Source organism: Leptinotarsa decemlineata, unplaced genomic scaffold, assembly GCF_025532065.1.
Source record: "Leptinotarsa decemlineata unplaced genomic scaffold, Ldec_3_MD MMD2_tig00000199_RagTag_RagTag, whole genome shotgun sequence".
Classification (NCBI taxonomy): Eukaryota; Metazoa; Arthropoda; class Insecta; order Coleoptera; family Chrysomelidae; genus Leptinotarsa; species Leptinotarsa decemlineata.
Window position 1 is genome coordinate 2,930,763 of NW_027412544.1, and position 21,135 is coordinate 2,951,897.

At 33.3% G+C, this 21,135-nt stretch overlaps 2 protein-coding genes across 5 annotated transcripts in view; one reads left to right on the top strand and one right to left on the bottom strand.

Moving 5' to 3' along the window:
* Nucleotides 1-10,004, bottom strand: part of LOC111508113 (uncharacterized) — a 117,864-nt gene extending 107,860 nt beyond the window's left edge. The window contains exons 1-2 of one of the 3 annotated variants that reach the window (XM_074172802.1): nucleotides 8,861-10,004; nucleotides 2,811-2,929 (exon numbers count right to left, since the gene is read on the bottom strand). In XM_074172802.1, the coding sequence (XP_074028903.1) occupies nucleotides 2,811-2,847 (37 nt within the window). In that variant the 5' untranslated portion in view covers nucleotides 2,848-2,929; nucleotides 8,861-10,004. Of the gene's footprint in view, nucleotides 1-2,754; nucleotides 2,930-4,745; nucleotides 6,706-8,860 lie in introns of those variants that run through there. The other 2 variants (XM_074172801.1, XM_074172800.1) reach the window with 2 other exon arrangements.
* Nucleotides 1-21,135, top strand: part of hdly (hadley) — a 103,727-nt gene that overhangs the window by 25,972 nt on the left and 56,620 nt on the right. The gene's annotated exons all lie outside the window — the stretch shown is intronic.

Consider the following 21,135-nt stretch of genomic DNA (forward strand, 5'->3'; position numbering starts at 1 on the left):
TCCCGAGTGAGAGCACTGGAGGGCTATTAGGTTATGGATGAAAGAAAATTGTAGAATACCGAAGATATTGTCTGATTTTGTGGCAGACATCTTCAGTGGGATATGCGTTGACTGCGAGGAGGAAGACAATATCTGAAAATGAACACTCACACACACACCTCTGAAGGTGTCTGCTGCAGGAGCGGATGAAACGTTTGGTATTACAAGTTCTTCTCTACCAAAGACTGATAGCCCGAATTTTGTTCTCTCCATTCTAAAATATCCTGAGGATTTTTTTATCTGAATCATTAGCCACGTGAATGGCAATTGACATCAGATTCTACATCGAAATTCAAATCTAATAACTTTAGAAATAAGAACCGCAATATGTTGCCGGTTTTGAATTCTGAAGATCTATCCAAATGTGGGCTCCTAAATGTTGAAGAAAGTAATTTAAAAAATTCTCAGTTCATTTTTTGATAGGCAAAATTATGAAAAAAACAAGTTACTGGTGAATAATACATCGAAAACTATAACAAGAAGTTCGCCCTTTCCATATCGATTTGAAGTTCTCCATTATGAATTTTTCATTTGATTGTAGAAGGTGAAAAGTTTAAAAAAGGTAAAAAAAAAACTCTTCTATCAAATCACCATCTCCAACAATCTTTTCCCCGTTCTTCATCTTTGTCTATGCATACTGAAAAAAGAATGAGACTATATTCCTTCTCCAAAACGTGCAGCCCGTTTGTCATCTCGGATAATCTACATCAAAACACGCATCCACTACAATTTGCATATTATCTTTTTCAAATATCCTTCGAGAAGAGTGATAAAGTGTACTAACCGAAATAATTCCGAAACGAAAACTAAATGATGAAGGAGGTTCAGAAAAATGTCCCGATCAACAGTTGAAATGATGAAATCTCTATTTTCTATTCACAACTTCCACACTAATGAGCTGATTTTCTGAAACATTCTTGAATTTGTCATGAAATCAAAATTATTCAAAGTAAGAAGGGTAGTACTTTATGTGAACAGTATGTTTTGACGAGGTAGATTTTTCCTTTTTCATTGGAAAATCAAATATGGAAAACTAACTTTGAGGTGTATTATTATTTTTATGCGAAACTATGGAGGAATGGAAAGCAAGAAATTTTGACGGAGAAAGTTACCAAGAGGATACAAATCATTTTCAAATAGAGCGGAGATGTGATTTTGCAATAAGATGTGCTCCTACAACTACGAAAATTGAGAAACCTGCAGGTGGAATATTGGATACGACGAAGATATCGTGTTATGATAAAATGGTGCCCCACAACTTATTAGGAAGAATGAAACGCTTTCCGGACCAAAGAGAAGCAGAAGCGAAAAGATAGCCAACGCTCGCCAACGCTGTTCTACATTCATCTTGAATGATGAATGTAGAACAAGGAGAAACTACTCTATGAGCGATGAGGTTGATTTTGCGGATTTTGGAAATGGAAGAACTATAGTTCAGACTACGCAACTAAGAAGAAATAAATAATTCCGCAACCAATACTTACAGCCACCAGAATACCGGATTCAGAGGAGCCAGACCCATAGACCAGAGCTGCTGAAGCTGGATCCACGACGGAGTTTGACCTGATTTGTAGAGACTCTCCAAGCATGGTTCAGTTGTTAAGGCTCATGGAGTTCATGGAATTTCCTCAATCCTCTGCGATTTACTATGGAATTATATCGGCTGATTTTATTTAGAGCACTCATCAGAAATAGATATACTCCATGACAGTTGGGTAAAAAAACAACTTCAACACGAACAGAAAACATATCGCGCTGACGTGAAAGAATGTTGCAAACGATACAAACTTTGAAATTCGAAGCAAGGACTTACGGTACCCAAGTTTGTCGTGGAGACAGGAGAATAGGGAAACATTCCTAAATTCTCGAGAAAATGTCTACAGATCGTCCATGATTATAAAATAGGGGATAGTGTAAAGCTCAGGCCACAAAAATTCAATAGACAGGCAAAGTTTGGTTTTTCCTACTCTACAAATTTCCAAAAAACAAAAAAAATTGTACTAATTCTAGAGGAGATGGCAAGTTATTCACTGTGTGATCAAGAAAATTCAGTCTGTCGCATCCATCTAACACCAATTAACAAACCACCAGTTGATCATGTAGACGAGTATACTCTCTACGATAGTAATTATTCTCTCAGATAGTTACATCTAAATCGAGCAGACGAGTTACCCGGGATGCAGTGACTTGAATATTGACATGACGTACATGACAAATCTGAAAAAGGAGCAAACGAACCGAAAATAGCAAAAATACCATTACATAGCGTGCGTTCTAGTATGATTAAGAACAATGATTGGTAAAGACAAGTGACAGTTGTATAGTGGAATAATTGCAATAATTACAAAGTGTGATTTGTTGATTGAATATAGTGAATATATCACTTATTCATTATTGAGAACTCACGCATGGACTTGAAATTTTTGACAAGGACGGTTTTCAACAACACATTAGAAATATATTCTCCTGTCAAAAATTTATAGAATTAGTTCGTGAGTTGATTTTAGAGTATACATCGATCCACGATGTGGAAATGAATATTCCATCGTAAAGTTTTGAATTTCATCCTAAACCCGCCTAGTAAGAATACTGTCGATACATTTGAAATTTTGAAAATATATTAGGGAGATATGGAAAAAGTATGTATATAGTGATAATGAGTATATTAAAATCTACTAACGTTGGTACTGAAAAAAATTGAAAATGTATGTCCTCATTTCTTTCAATAAACAATCAAAGCACATTTAACAACGTGGCACATCGAAACTTACTTTTGACAGGTCTATCATTTGCTCTACGAAGAGACATTATGATGATTTCCAAATAAATTCCGTGTTCTTCCAGAAACTTCTGTGTTGCAGTGTTGTGTGTTACGTATTCATGTGTTATTCTAGAAAAAATAATCTTTTTCAGTTCTCTATAATAAAAACCACATAATAGTAACAAAAAGTCAGTTGAGATTGAAGGGGTTTGAATGTCTTTTGAAAATATTCTAATGAATCAATAGGGTTATATTCTTCATCGGCATAGAACACAAACCTAATGAATTGAAAGAATCAAAGACAGAAATGATTAATCGCATAATTTATGTTTCCATTCATATAGCGAAAGGAGCGTTGAAAATGTAATGGAGAACAAATCTTCATCATACTCTAGGCAATCAATTCATGTAAGATATCCATTATCTCAAATGAGAGGAAATCATCTATCAATCTCTACTTTCGGAAACCATAATGATGATTGGTTAAGATGTTGAAGTATCCCAATCATTTGAAAATATATTTTCCATGATTTTGAATATTACTTATACTGAAGCAATTGGTCGATAGTTATTTGATTTTTTCCTTTTGGAGTATAGGTTGAACGAGTGCGGGTCTCCAGAAAAAAGAAAACCCCTATCTGTCGAATTGAAAAGCCCATAAAATATCAAGTTTATTGGCTTTTTATACAGGCCGTTTCTTTTATCATGTGGTGACATTGTATATTCTAAACCGTAACAGATAAGAAGACGAATAAATGGGAGAAACGGTAACTGTCATTGAACATAATACAATGGTCGGAAAAAAATTACAGGAACTCTGGCCCTTCTCGAGTTATACGGCCTTTTTCGGAGAATATCGATAAATGAAAGAAGGAAATGTTATTTTATTCGAATTGTACTATGACGATGTAATAATAAATAGTCAATAGAATGTTTTGTGTCAACATTAACTTTTGTTTCAAATACGGACCTGTATTTTTTATTACAGATATTGATAAAGCGATAAATCATTTCTTTTGAAATAACCACCATCATCGGTGACAACTATCAAACAGAAAAACAATCTATTTTATCATGAACTTTTGAGAAAAATGAAACCAAAACGGAAAATTAAAGCAACACGGTGATCTACATCAAATGCTCAAATTGACGACCTCTTTGTTGAATGCAGAGGAGTTGTCGGTCCTAAAAATTCTGTGGAAATTTTATAGCACAATAGGTGTAATACTAATACACACATCTTCATTTTTTGTTTGAGATAGTCGATATCTGTACTTGGTGTTATCCTTCATGTATCCCCAGACAAAAAAAAATATAAAGGAGTAAGATTTGGGATCGAGCTGGCCAGTTAATTCGTCTATTGTTTCCAATCCATTTTCTTGAAAATATTGCATCTAAATGTTCCTTTACTATTGCTGCATTATCGGAAGGAACGCAGTCCTGTTGAAAATATTGTATTTCAAGGCGGATATTGAGTGGCAATTCATCTATAGCCATCGAATGCCATCGAAAACCATCGAAATGAAGATACAGTTCACTATTCAAATGATCATCGTAAAAGAAAGGGCCAAAGATGTTTGTTCCCACAATTCCTAACCAAACATTTATTTCAAAACTGTTTATTAATTGTTTTCGCTATGTATTATTATAGCTATAATGGATATTTCTGTTAAATCAACCATTGTCGGTGAATTTTCATTCGTCCGTACATATTATTATTTTACGAATATTTTCAATTTCCCAATTTTCATGTCTTAACCACTTCGCAGATCTTACTCTCCTTCCGAAATCCCTTTCATTGAGGTGATGAATTTTGTGTATCCTCTAGCATTTATATTTGTTCTTCTTCAAAATAGTTCTGGTGGATTTTACAGAAACCCTCATTTCATGGGCAATTTTTCGTAAAAAACAATCTCGATTACCATAATTTTCGTAACTGTAACTAAATTTTCAAAAAAAATGTTTTCACTGTGTAAATTTTCATGTGGTAATATTTGCTTACCCATAACTTTTATTTGATTCCTCACACTTCCAGTAACCATACATTCTCATGTCAAATGCACCATAGTCCCTCAATTTTTTTTCACCAAAAACTGATATTTTCATTACTTCCAGAATTGACAGTTAAGAAAATATTATGAATTATAATTGAATAGGGTGAGAAGGGCGAGAGTACCCGTAAATTTCCTTCGACCATTATATTGTTCCCCACTTAATCGTCTTCGAATCTGTTACGGTTCAGAATATAGCAATGTTACCACATGCTAAAAGAAACGGCCTGGATAAGTACGATAACAGTGAGTTCTTGAAGACCAGAAGCTTCATTGAAGCTGGGCTATCTCAAACCTCGATTTGTAATTTTTGCATTGTGGATTGTACAGCGGAAATAGTGGAGTTTGAATTGTTTGTTAAGTATGTAGTGTTCAGAAAGGGTAATCAAACAGAACTCAACTCCCAATTACACACTTTATTCACACTCAAGTTCATATGTCAATGCCCAGCACAATACTCGTTGCCTTTAAGATATAAAAAGTATGAATATGTTTTCTGTAGTAATAAAAACAACGTAGTACCTACCGGAAGGGTTTATAAAATTAGTTCCCTAGACATTACACACTCCTCCCCTTATTTGGTGTTTATATGAACATGTAAAAAAATATATTTTCATATTTATGAGAACGACAAAGAAAAAATCAATATTTTAATCTATCAGGAGCTTTTCTTATTCTTGTAGGACGATTTATTGGAGAATTCACAATATCAGATGGTTGTAAGTGAGGGTTACAGTTAACCGATTCAGAATGTTCATTTTCAGTGGATTTTTGTACTGACAGATTCAAATCAGTGGAAAATTGCAAATCATTGTTATTTTCTACACTAGCATTTATAGTTTCACTCAATTTATCTTTTTGATCATAGCGTTTTCCAAAGTAATCTGAATTTAAAACAAAATCGTTATCACTGCAATACCTCATTTGATTGAAATGTCTTTTCCAATAAAAATCAGTTTTGCATACCTTAACAAGACACACATTTTTTCCTAAAAACTTTTCTATTTGCGCCTTACACCAACGCGATTTTACAGTCCTATAATCCCTAACATACACAATCTGATCTATATAAAAATCATTTTGTCTGTTTCCCCTGTAAAATTTTTTATTTGATTCTTGAGCAGCAACCAAATTATTTTTCACTTCGGTGTGATTTTTGATAACTGAATTACTTTGTATTGGCATGATTAAATCCAATCGACTTCTTAGAGACCTTCCTAAAAATAATTTGGCTGGTGTTTCACTAGAAGAACAGTGAGGAGTGTTCCGATAATTTAATAAAAACTTACATAATGATAAATTTACATTTTTCAGTTGATTTTCAGATATTTCTTTAAGTAAGAATTGCTTTACTGTCTTTACTGAATTTTCAGCTGCCCCATTTGAAGCAGGGTTGTATGGAGCCGTTGTTACATGGTTAATTCCATTTGATTTCATAAATATCTGAAATTCATCCGAAATTAACTGAGGTCCGTTATCGGATACCAACATCACGGGTAAACCAAAACGGCTAAAGAGTTCTCGTAGTTTTTCAATAGTGGCCTTGGAAGTGATCGAACTCATCTGGAATACTTCCAGCCATTTTGAGAAAGCATCCGTTACAACTAAAAAATATTTCTGACTCAAGGGACCAACGAAATCAATATGGATACGCTGCCATACTCCACTGGGTACTGGCCAAGGTTTTAATGATGTTTTTTCCGGAGAACTACGAATTTTCTGACACTCGGAACAACCTTTTACTAACCTTTCTATATCTTTGTTCAATGTAGGCCACCAAACGTATGACCTCGCCAGCGATTTCGTTTTTACAATTCCTAGATGACTGCTATGTAGCTCTTTTAGAATAACTTCCTGCAATGAGGAAGGAACAATCACCCTGTGACCCCAAAGCAAAATATTTTCATCTGAATCTATTTCATTTCTTCTCCTGAAATAAGCTTTTATATGATCATTTGAATTTGAAGGCCAACCCTCATTTACATAACTCAATATGTCCCTCAGTACTGGATCCAAAATGGTTTCCTGCTTCATTTTGATAATATCAATAGGTAAAGATGAACAACTAGATAAATAATTTAAGGTTACATGGGAACCTTCAAATTCAAGTAAATCATCTTCACACGAAAAAGTTTTTTCTTTAAAATCTTGAGTATCACCCACAGGTAGGCGTGACAAAAAATCAGCAATATTTTCAGAAGTATTCACGTATTTTATAGTGAAGTCAAACCCACTTAAAAAGTATGCATATCTTTGTAAACGATTCGCTGCCATGATAGGAATTCCATTTTTAGGCCCAAAAATACTAACTAGAGGTCTGTTATCACTGAATAAGGTAAAATGCCTACCATACAAAAATTGATAAAAACGTTTAACTCCGAAAACAATTGCTAAGGCCTCCTTATCTAATTGAGAATAACGTTTTTCAGCTTCTGTTAACGTTCTAGATGCGAAACATACCGGTCTCATTACGCCATCTCTACACCGTTGTGACAACACTGCCCCTAAACCGTAATTACTACTATCCACGCTGAGGATTGTTTCATTTGAAGCATCGAAATGAATCAGAAAAGTATCAGATAGCAAAACATTTTTAATTTTTTCAAATGCTTCTTGACATTTTGAGTCCCAATACCAAGAAATATCTCTTTTCAGTAGTTTGTACAGGGGGTTCACTATATCCGGCATATTTGGTATGAACCGATTGTAGTAAGTAATCATTCCTAAAAATGATTTTAATTGCGTTATACCACTTGGTATAGGCATTTGTTCGATAGCTTTTAGTTTCTCAGGAGATTTATGAACTCCTGCTTTATCGAGCAACAATCCTAAGTAAGAAACACTAGTCTCAAAAAATTTGCATTTTTCCTTTTTCAATGTTAACCCACAGTCTTGTAAAATTTTAAAAACTTTTTCCAAATTTGCTAAATGTTTTTCATCATTAGATCCTGTTATTATAATATCATCTAGAAAACATCCTACGCCCGGTATATTTATAAATAATTGTTCCATAATGCGCTGAAACTGCGCTGGAGCTGATGATATACCATATGGTAAGGAATTATAAACAAATAAACCTTTATGTGTTGAAATTGTTGTATATTTACGTGAATCCACATGAAGAGGTATCTGTTGATACGCATGCGCCAAATCGATTTTTGAAAATTTTTCACCTCCACTCAATTTTGACAATAAATCGTCTATCCTTGGTATTGGATACTTGTCCGCCACCAAAAATGGATTTACTGTGACTTTGTAGTCACCACAAATTCGAACTGAATTATCACGTTTCAAAATTGGAACAATTGGGGTGCCAAATTCACTATAATCAACTGGTGAAATAATTTTGTTTTGTAATAATCTCTCAATCTCCTCATCAACTTTATTTTTTAACGAAAAAGGCAAAGGGCGTGGCTTGCAAAATTTTGGAATGGCATTTGGCTTTAATGTTAATTTTAACTGAAATTTATTAAAGCATCCTGGAGTGCTGCTTTAAATTTATTCATAAAATACTCAACATTTGTTTTTTCTCCCAAATATTTAACTTCTTGAAAACTCATATTAAATGTACGAATGAAATTTCTCCCAAGCAGTGGAGATCCCTTTGTATCAACAACACAAAATTCTAGAAACTGTTGATTGTAATTAAAGGTAACTTGAAGTGTAATTAAACCCACAGGAAAAACCTTATCCCCTGAAAAGTTTATCAAAGTCATGTTTGTATCCGACAGCGGAAAATCCATAAAATGTTTCCTATAAATACTAAGTGGTAAAATCGAAATGGCAGCTCCCGAATCAAGTTCCATTTTTAGTGAAATATCATATAAAAATATATCAATAACAATAGGTCTATCTGATTCCTGTCCTAAACAAAGCACCGGCGAACTTTCATCCTGTATCTCTACTGGTACAGTTGAAGATTCCGATAAAAAATTTACTCGTTGTCCTTGTTTGTTACAGACAGAACTCAAATGACCCTTTATCGAACATTTATTACAAATGTACTCACGAAACGGGCACTTATTTGCATAGTGACCCTTACCACACCGAAAACACTTTACATTTCTTTCGTTTGCACTTCCTCCACCTTCTTTTCTCCCTCTGAAGCAACCTGGAGATGCTGATGCCTGAGATTGAGAAGAGTGACTGCCTCTACAATGTTTTATTTGTGCTGGGGCTCGCCGCTTTGACATCCAATTTATATCGGCTTCCCTCGGCTCCTGCTTCATTTCACTTTCACATTCAATAATTCCCGTTAATGCCGACTCTTCGATTATAGCGATATTTAACGCTTCAGCATAGGTTACGTCTTTTTTTTCAGAAAACAGTTTATTTCTCACTTTTCCTGGGTTATACCCGGTTATAAACTTATCGCACAATTTCGTATCAAACGATGTGTCAAACTCACAATTCATGGCTAGTTTATTTAACCTTGACGACCACTTTTGTGCACTCTCCGATTTTAATTTTGCTGCAGTGTAAAAATTAAATCGTTCCACGAAAACAACACTTTTTTTCGTGTAGTACTCATCCAGTTTTTTTACCAAGTTTTTTAAGTCTGTATTTTCTGGGTTGTCCGGAACACACAAAGTTTGTAGCAAGGTATATGCATTTTGATGCAAACTATTTAAAAGAATTGCGCGTTTTACCGAATCAGAGGTAATCGCATTTGCAATAAAAAACTGATTTAACCTCTTATAATGAATTGACCATTCATTTATTTCAGGGTTAAACTCCAACTGTATTCCCATAGTAGCCATGTTTCTTCTGAAAAAAACTTACTGTTTTTTTTTGCAACAACACTGACTTGAATAACGGCACTTCCAATTATCCTCGTCGTCAACTTTTTGTAGTGTTCAGAAAGGGTAATCAAACAGAACTCAACTCCCAATTACACACTTTATTCACACTCAAGTTCATATGTCAATGCCCAGCACAATACTCGTTGCCTTTAAGATATAAAAAGTATGAATATGTTTTCTGTAGTAATAAAAACAACGTAGTACCTACCGGAAGGGTTGATAAAATTAGTTCCCTAGACATTACAAAGTACATTTTCCAGAAGCTACCAGAAAGATCTAGAAGCTTATGAACTGGTGAACAGCTTACTAGCCTGGAGAATGTTCGCAAATAGTCTTAAACGTTTTCCCAATTAGCAAAATCTTTGATACCAGATCAGGTTTTTCTTAAATAGTTATCAGTAATTCAGTTGAAACTGAAATGACTTTGCGGTCTTATGACCATAACAGAAATTTTAAAATGACTTTGTAGACTTTAGGGTTGGTTGTCCAGAACAATAGAAAACTTTTTATTTAGGTCAGTACTCCGTCTCATTGGCTAATGATTAATCTAATTGGGATGCTATAGTAAAACCAATAATGATTGAGAGTAAAGCGCGTTGTCATATCTAAATTTTACGTTACCAGTTTATAGCAGAATCAAAATATAGTAAGCAGTTGTAGGTTGTGGCAAATTATAGATAATACACAATACTAGTACGATTAAAAGGTATTATTTATGACAAAAATCAGTAATGAGCTTGTAATGAGTAATACTTATACATTTCCTGATTACTGATCAGTTAAAATTCATTATTTTCTGTATAGTGTTAGATATTTATTACAACTAGTGGCAACGCTGTACGCAACGATATTTCTGTCTTTGTCACTTTACCGTAACTTCCATCTCATCGTTGCAGTCCTCAGTAATGTACTTGCAGCCATGAGCGTATCATTGGTTTGTGAATTATACAGCGTGAATTGTATGTTTTACAGTTAAGTTAGTCAGCAATCGCCGTGTTGTATAACAATTGGTGAAAATAATAGTGCTAATAAGTGTTTAATTATATTTCTACACCGTTCTCAAACTACTCAAAAAATGGGAGACATGGTCGGGCCTTCCACGTCGAAAAAGGTAAAACGGTCGGAGTCTCGGTCAGTAAGAGAAAAACAAATTGTACTGCGAGTATTTCACTGTCTTGAAAGAGATCATCAGCCACCAGAAGATGACTTTGTGCATATGTGCTGTAATTCTACGTGTGTACCTCCGAATAACCGACCGGGCATTTCTACATCATTAAGTTCCACAATTACAAAAGATAAATTAGTTGATATGTGCTCTGATTATACCGGTGTACCAAAATCATCGATTTACAAAATACTGAGAGAAGCAAAAATTCATGGGGACGTACAAACGCCAAAAACTAGTAGCGGACGAAAAAAAATCACAGTTGATGAAGAAGCCAAAACCAGTATACGCAGAAATATTCACAGTTCCTTTTTCAGAAATGAGCTGCCAACACTACAAACAGTTCTGGAGGCACTTAGCGATCATGAATTGGTCCCAAAAATGGGTAAAGAAACTTTTAGGAAACTTGTACACGAAATGAAATTTACGTACGGAAAAGTTGACAGAAAAAGCATTCTCATTAAACGTCAAGAAATGATAGCATGGAGAAGAAACTATCTAAGAAAAATTTACGAATTTCGGAAGCTCAAAAAAAAATTGTACTTCATGGACGAGACATGGGTTAACCAAGGACATACGGTCAAAAAAGTATGGCAGGATGGTAATATAACAAGTGCACGACAAGCCTTTATTGAAGGTTTGTCAGTTGGGTTAAAACAGCCATCTGGAAAAGGTAGTCGTCTGATAGTTACGCATATAGGAAGCGACAGTGGATTTTTATCAAATGGTGAATTAATATTTAAATCTAAGAAAACAGGCGACTATCATGAAGAGATGAATGCGGAGGTGTTTGAAAAATGGTTTGAAGGCATCATTCACTTGTGGAACCTGGGTCTGTCATCGTCATGGGCAATTATTAATGAATTGCGGGGTAAAGGAAGGCTATCTTCATCAGCAGTGATCAACATTGACCCGAATTCTTTGAATAATTTTTACTGCTCTATTGCCGAACAAATAACATCCACTATAGTACCTCAAATCAACCCTTTAAGTTATCTTGATCAATTTCAATGTCATGATAATTTCAACTTAACACCTACAAATGTTTACGAGATGAAACAAACTCTCAAGGAAATAAAAAATGATAAGTCCGCGGGGTTAGATGGTATAACTAGAAGACTCCTTGAGAACCTACCGATAGAAGCTCTATTTGCACTGACCGAGGTGATTAACAAATCTTTTGTGACAGGAGTATTTCCCTCAGGGTTGAAGACATCAGTTGTTCTACCTCTCTATAAAGGTGGAGAGGTCACCAACCCCTCAAACTTCAGACCCATCTCGTTATTATCAACTATCTCGAAATTAATCGAAAAGCTAGTAAAGAAAAGATTGTTGAGATTTTTATCAAATGGAAAAATATTGAATGAATGTCAATTTGGCTTCCAAAGCTGTAAAAACACTAATGATGCAATCTTCTCATTTTTGGAAAAAATATACATGAATATGAATGAGGGAGAAGCAATTTCGGCAGTTTTCTGCGATTTTTCGAAAGCCTTCGACTGTGTCAATCATGATATACTTATAAAAAAAATGTACTGTTATGGCATAACAGGAATAAGTCTTGAATGGTTCAAATCGTACTTAAAAGGTATATCCCAGCTGACGAAAGTCAATAATGTGTATTCGGACATTTCGGCTATTGATTGCGGGGTACCTCAAGGATCTGTTCTAGGGCCCATTTTATTTCTATTATACATCAACGATCTTGCTACAGTTGATATTGAAGGGTCATTCACAATTTTTGCCGATGACACCACCTTGTTATGGCATGAAAAAAATACTAACAATTTGAAGCAAATGATATCATTAGATTTAGAAAAAGTCAAACAGTGGTGTGATTCTAATTTACTCTCCTTCAACGTAGACAAGACCAAAATTGTAAACTTCAAATTTAGCTATGACAACTTGCTATTAGATGGTAGGAAGATAGAAGAAACGACTTGCACAAAATTTCTTGGTCTGCATATTGACAATAAATTGAAATTTATTCTGACATTTGCTGTCAGAATTGTCTCCAATGAACTTGATATATTTACTGCTAGATCGACTTACTTTGCCCTAGTAGAGTCTCATCTAAGGTATGGCATTGCATTTTGGGGATTCTGTAGTAAACAACTATTGAACCAGGTCTTCGTGTTGCAAAAGAGATCTTTGCGGTTTTTATGTGAGGCAAACCATAGGGATAGTTGTAGACAACTTTTCGTTAAATACAGAATCCTCTCTCTATTCAGCATCTTCATTCTTGAAGTTGTTTGCCTGATTCATAAAAGATATAACACTGATTATCCAGATACACATAGAATCCACAACACAAGACAGAACAGTAGTAATAATTTACATCTGCCAATACCCAGATTGACTCTAACAAAACACTCTAACATGTACGAAGGGAAAAAAATGTTCAACCATTTACCACAGGTAGTTAGGGATATAGTAGAGCAGAGACGTTTCAGGGAGTCGGTCAAAAATATACTGCTCATGAAAGCTTATTATAGCCTGCAGGAATATTATGATGACAAATTGTAAATATTCTCAGTGTTCTGCCAAGATAAGCTAAACAATATTATGTATTAACGATCACGTTTTTATCATTATCATTATTACTATTATACATATAGTCTTGTTTTATTCCACAATAATATGTGTATGTGTAAATTGAATTGTGATACAATTGCATTTATAATGAAAATGCAAGGTTTGTTTTGTTTTGACAAATATGTTTTACATACTTTTTAATTTGCTGTTTTATGTATTTATATTTTTATATGTATATATATACACATATATTTATATTTTCATCACACTTTGTCAATGAGAATTTATTCTTGGACAATAAAGTATATTTATCTATCTATCTATCTATCATACCATACCATAGTCGACATTTAGAACCATTACCGAAACAATCATGCAGCAATTCAAGAATGGTTAATTAATAAGAACATCCAATATAACAAAGCTGGTTTAAAGGCAGAACTACTTCAGCTAACAAAATGACACACAGACAAAAATAAAAAATTCGCAGTGGATGAAATGGCGTTGAGTCGTGGAATTACAGTTTTAAGGTTACCACCGTACCACTGCGAATTAAACCCAATAGAATTAATCTGGGCGCAAGTAAAAGGATATGTGGCACGAGAAAACAGAACATTTAAATTAGTGGACGTGCAAAATCACCTACAAGAAGCTATTCGAACTGTTTTTGCAGAAGACTGGAAGAAATGCATGCAGCATGTTTTAAAAGAGGAGCAAAAAATGTGGGACGTAGACAACCGTATTGAACACAATATTGAACCAATCATAATTCACTTTGATGATAGCGGTAGCAACAGTGACGAATCTAAGGTTGAAGATTAGACGAAAATTTGTACATTTACATTTATATTATATTCTATTATCAAAAATTTGTAATTTGTATTTTCTAGTACCCCTGACGATGACTTTAAGTTACTCGAAAGCTTGAGAATAGTTATAAAGAGTTCACTTATCAATTGCTGCAACCCAATAGTGGAGAAAAGTTATATATATATATATATATATATATATATATATATATATATATATATATATATATATATGTATATATATATATATACATATACATATATATATATATATATATATATATACATATATATATATATATATATATATATATTGTGTTTTTTATTAATATTGTTAATTTATTTGGTACCTACTATAATTACCACGATTATTACTCCGTTTTCATAAGGCCCACCTAATGACTACAACGATTAGGTAAATTACGATATTGCAAAGTTTTAATGGAATAAATAAAAAATGTGTATGAATATTTTAACTAATTGTACTAAGAATTTTTCTTTCATTCTTAACCCTCTCAAAAATTAATAAGCACGCCCCCGATTTGCTGTCAACTGGGCTTACTTCTACTCTCAATCATTATTGGTTTTAGTATAGTACCCATTGTTGATATCTGAAAATTTGCAACTCAAGAATGCAGTAGTTTCATGTAACTGTATCTCAAAATATATGAGGCTGAAACTTCGAAATTATAACGTTTCTTCTTGCTAATAGGAAATAATGCTCTGAATAAACAGATGATTTCCAAAGTTATAAGTAAACATTGATTGTGTTTGTCATGACGGGTTCCAACAAGTGTTTGTTTTGCAAATACCTTCATGAATTGTTTTCTGTTCTACTCTTGAAACCTCAAACAACAGGATTGAGGTTTTTATATTTGCAATTGATAGGATATTAATTTCACTAGTTCGGACTTCCACTGTCTAATATATAAAATGATTAAAAATCCCTGAAACAATTAAAAAAAAAAGAATTAGAAATGAATAGCTGAAAATAACAATTATATTAAGCAAAATTGACCTGAAATGAAATAATTGTTAAAAAAATACAAGTAAAAATAGAACGATTGAACAAAAAGTAAAGAAATAAAAATGAAAATGAAAATTAGAAGCTAAGAGATTCCAAGCCACGTTAGTTCACGACGTTTCGATTGTTAGTATCTACAATCGTCTTCGGGTGATGACTGGACTGATTCCTTCGATAGATGACTATTTATGGGTCGTTCGAGTACTTTCACTTATCCCCGCTTTCCTTCCTACGAAGGAAGGTCTCGAGAAGGAGAAGGAACTAGACTTCATCAAAAATGATCGTCAACGGAATGGCTATTCCAAAGCGATGGTAAAGAATACTTTGGCTAAAAGACAGCAGGAGCCTCGCAAGGAAGAGAAGCCATCACAACCACTTCCCTACATCAGAGGATTATCGGAGAGGATAAGAAGAATTGGTTCCAAGTACAACATCAGAACCTACTTCAGATCCGGTAACACTATCCGTAGCAGCCTCACGAAAACCAGGCCACCAAACGCGGACTGCAATTCCAAGAATTGCATTTACCGGATACCCTGTGAGTGCGGAAAATTCCATATTGGTGAAACTAAGAGGTCATTAAATGTTCGCATTGCCGAGCACAAGAAACACACAGCGAGGGGAAACCAGCAAATCAGGAATAGAAGACCATATTTAGACCCATCAACATAACATCGAGGGGTCCCAAGCTGAGATCATACACAGAGAGGAACATTGGTTTAGGAGAAAATTCAAGAGAGCCGCATGCATGCTGTCCAACAATAATTCAGCCAAGCTAGCTAGAGATAGGCAACATATGGAAAACCATCATCAAGCAAAAATGGCCAACTCCTGCCAAACGGTCATCTTCCACTGTCAGTCCAGTCATCACCTGAAGACGATTGTAGATACTAACAATCGAAACGTCGTGAACTAACGTGGCTTGGAATCTCTTAACTTTCAATTTTTATTTTCATTTTTATTTCATTTTTTTTGTTTAAACGTTGTATTATTACTTGTATTTTTTTCACTTTTATTTCATTTCAGGTTAATTTTGCTTAATATAATTGTTATTTTCAGCTATTAATTTTTTAGTTGTTTCAGGGATTTCAAATAATTTTATATATTCGACAATGGAAGTCCGAACTAATGAAATTCATCATGAAACATTGTCAATCACCTTAAAACAAACGTTGACAGGATACGTAATATATGGAACGTGGATAGCACTTCATTCTCAAAAACAAAGATTATCTCTTGATTGCAGAAAGTTATCTACAGTAGCAATCAAAATTTGTAGATCAGAACTAAAATCGCCATAGAGCCAGCCAATGCTACGATAGAAGGTAGGTTAACGAATTCGCTTCAAATCATAGAAGAATGGACTATAGTCTAACAAAAAATTGGAGAAGATAATTAATTGGCATGATCAAATCAAATAACCTGGAATCGGAACCATCGTGCAATGTTGCAGGATGGAACCATTGCGATGGTTCTATGTATGTATTACTCAGTTATTCACGAATGAATATTCACGAATGAATAACTGAGTGAATAATTCTCTTTACACGAGGTAACACGAGGATTAAGTTTGACTATTTGTCAAGTGATTCCGGAAAAATATTCGTATATTTCATAAATTAGTTACAAAATAAATTCAGTTTATAATCACTTGAACTCTAAATAACATACTATGAGAATTTTGTCGACTTTCGTTTGGTTAATGGTATTAATCACATCAGACAAAAGAATGTACAGGATGTTTTCGATACTGAGAAGCGATAAGCTACATCTAGAATTTCAAGTTGTAAATAAATTCATATAAATCATAAAAACCTAAATGATTTTCCATAGAACAAACTCAAAAGAAAATCCCTATCTCCATCTCACAAATTCACCCTTACACGATGCAAATACATAATTTATGATTTGCCTTCTTTTTTTATGTGTAGGATATAGTTATTATATCCTCAATAGTGTAAATAGCTTCAGTGTCTTTCTGAAACTGAACATTTTCTATAAATTCCACCAGCGAGGATGGTATTCTCTCCATTTTTCTTTTCAAGCTAGTAATTGGATAACTACTATAATATATGAGTTGACCTCAATACAAAATGTGAATTGCCGGGTAACATCCACCCCTTTATGTAACGATACCGCTTATGGTTCACAAGGTTAATCTAAAATAGTTGATCGCGTTTATTTCCACAGACCGTAAAATCCAACCCAACTGAACACAGAAAGCCACATTTTACGTTTTTGTTTATTGCCTCTTCCGATGAGATAAATATTCAGTCCTGACTTTTGTTGGAAAATGTAAATTTTGAACGGGAGTTGGGAACAAATTAGATAAGCGGGTATTTACCTGAAAATTTGTTTCAGAATCCGACAAATTTCTCAGTTTCGTGTAATTCTGTAAACGAATGAATATTTTTGACAGATGAAAAGTAGCTTTGATTTTACAGATCTTTGTATTCAAAATAATAATCTAATATCTTGTCTTGCCAATCTTACTCGAAAGAATATGAAACCAATGGCAAGTGGCAAGTCAATTATATACAAAATATATACAAATGTATATATTGTAGAATTTCAATTTCAAGTTCAATCTTAATCTTCAAATTTTACGTCACATCAAAATGCTTTCTGATTTGTTGACTTCATTATAATATTAAGTTTTTCAAGTTGGAATATGATTGGACCGATTTATCATATGGTATTCAATGAATATTTTTCTCTTATTAGCATCAGACCTATATCTGGAGTCCCTCGAGGATCGTACATGTGACCTTTGTTATTTTTTCTTTCCATAAATGATCCCGTAATGGAAATAGATTGTTCCAAACTCATGTATGTCGATGATCTGAAAACTTTTCAAAATTTTGAAGATTTTCAAAACATCCGAAGAAATGTCACATTTACATTTGAATTGTGCCGCAGCAACAATTTGAAGCTCAATGTCAAAAAATGCTGTGAAAGCACAAGAAAATTTGCTTCATTGATATTTGACTATGAAATGAAACCAACTTCTTGGGGTTACATTTGATCAGAAGCTTATATGCGAGTATGATGATCATTTGGGACAAACTGTATCGTCAGCTGATGAAATGGTCAGTTTCATATTGAGAAATAGCAAGAATCTTGAGAACATACTAAATTAGAATACGGCATAGTTCTGTGGAATCCTATATAGCGATTTACAGTTTCCATTGAAAGAATTCAGCGAAAATTTCTGTTTGGTACATATCTTGAGGGAGCAATTCCTTCAATTACTCGAAGAATCGGAATTCGTTAGTACCACACGAGTAATTTTAACAGTGACATTTTTTATAATCATAACAATATTGACTGTTCGTATCTTTGATTAAAAATTCGTTTCTATATTCCTTGCCGTAACACTAATTTTAACAGTGACATTCTTTATACTCATAACTATATTGACTGTTCGTATCTCTGATTAAAAATCCGTTTCTATATTCCTTGCCGTAACACAAGATATGAAATTACGTTCTACTTAGATTCAGCAAGGACAAACATCGCATTCAAGTCACCTGTCACGATTTGATGTGAAAATTTTGATACAATTTGCCATTCCTGTGATATTGATTAATCATCTCTCAATGATATTCGACGCTGCATTATATCTAACATGATTCATTGATCTACTTTCACTTATAACTTACAGTACCTCATAATTTTTGAAAGAGTAGTATTTATAAGCATCTCCTGCAATTTTGTCCTGGAGCCGTTGAAAATAAATTCATCCCTTTTTATTATTATTATAATGGAAAAGTAGAAAACTCAATTGTGGTGTATTGTTTCAAATTACTGCGAAACTATTCGTCATGATTCGACTTGACAGACTAATACAATGAATGCCAATTTTATTGAGTATTCGAAAATTCAAAACGAAACACATTCATAAACAAGCATAATAACTATCAAACACACAGGTAGGACATTAAAAATCAATGAAGGAGTCTGACACGAGTTGATGCCACTTATCCACGAGATGTTCAAATACCTCCAAGTTTGAATGTATTCAAAAGTATTCATATAGGTAGAACGCCGATGTACCGTCTGAAACGCACCCAAATATAAGCATAGTAATTATCCTGCTCGACAGTACGACACCAAATAAGAGTGACAGGATCTAAGCCTGTGTTGCTACAGAAATGACCGTGTAACACAGCCACTTCATATTCTAAAACTCTCCCAAATTTCAATATACTCCGAAATAAACACATAACCATTCACAAATCATACTATCGATGCTTCAGGTGCCCTAGAGCCTTTTGCTTTCACTAAGTACCCATTTAACTGTATTTTTTAACTGTTAATTATTCCTGTCCCATAGAATTTACTATTCAGGCATCTCAGAAAAAAAAATCAAGATTCAATAAATGTTGTAACTATGAATGCCTTTGCTTTGCTAGTCACCACACTGTAAATGAAGCAAATCTAAATTCAATTAATGTGGATCACCCAGTTCCAATAGTCGCGTCGATAAATTTGTTGGGTGATGACCAAATTGGATTTCTTGGCAGAATCATAAAATCGACTTTTCGAAAACTTGGAACGATAACTGAAAATTCAAATGTCACAAACAAATTAGGAAAGATCAGTTATATGTGGATAATTTATGAAAAGTGTTTGACTGACTTGGCCCACTCCTACATTAGTCTAGTTCACATGTACTTTTTTTTGTAACATTTTTCAGCCCTGTCCAAAAATTACTACCAATATGTCATTAGATTCGTATTTTTGCCTAGAAAGTTTAAGGAAAAGTCCGAAAACGTGCCGATAAATATTACAAAACGATTAAGTGAAAAAAAAATGGGGCTTTAGTTTTTTCTTAATATATCGGAATATTTTCAAAATTTTGGAAATTTTAAAAAAAATTTGAAAGGATCAATGAATTTGCTTAAAAAAAGTCCCGACTCCCGAAACCGTATCTCGATTATTTATAATTTTCACAAAGCCCTGAAAATAGAGCCAAAAGCGGGTAGCCTGGCTTCCGCGCGCCTTTCGTCACTCTGACATGAAAAAAAAATTATTTGAACATATTAAATGTAAATATTGAGGAATGAAAAAATCCATGTGATGGTGGGATACATCAATAAACAATAATCCGCAGTCAAAAAATTTTTATCTTAATTTTAAGGTTAATTATAAATTTGTTAATTAATAATTTTTTCTGAATTGAAAGTTAATATAAAAAACCCTATAATTATTACACTGAAACCCAGGCATTTTTTTCCTTTGGTGAAGTTATCCTTAATAGGCAAAAACATAGATTGCCAAAATTGCCGTTGTCAAAATAAAAAAATTGTTATTTTCTATTTTTTTATTGACAATTGAAAATTATAATTTTATAAAAAATACACTACAAAACATTTTATTTTCTAATTTTTTATTGTTTCAATGTCTCATGGCTAAAAACTAATTAATAATATATTTTTTTAATATTTTACAGCCATTTTTAATAAATTTATTATAAACAAATACATTGTTTATAAGCAATTCGAAAATTTTTTTTTGCATTATGTTAATTGAAAAAATCATGATTTTTAGAAAAAAAATGGTGTCTTAAAAAAATGTCTTTATTGTTAATTAATGCGTTTGTTAATTAACAATTTTTGCAACTAAATATTAAAATTAAGGAACTGTTTTTTTTTAAATCATAAATTCTATTGTTCTCCAAGGTTTTGGAAAAACTTTTTTATTCTTTTTTCAATTGTTTATTAAAAAAAATGTTATAAACAAATATTTTTTTTATTTTATTTTTTCAATACTTTGTTCTATAATGAAAGTGACTATGTGTTTTTTTTAATTCATTCTATTTTTTATGAAACTTTTAATATTGTGATACCTTGATACTTGTCTTTTACATTCGCTCCTTCGCTTTTATAATTATAATAACTTTCAAACTATTGCAGTTATGATAAATATGCTTCAAGTCTTTTTTGT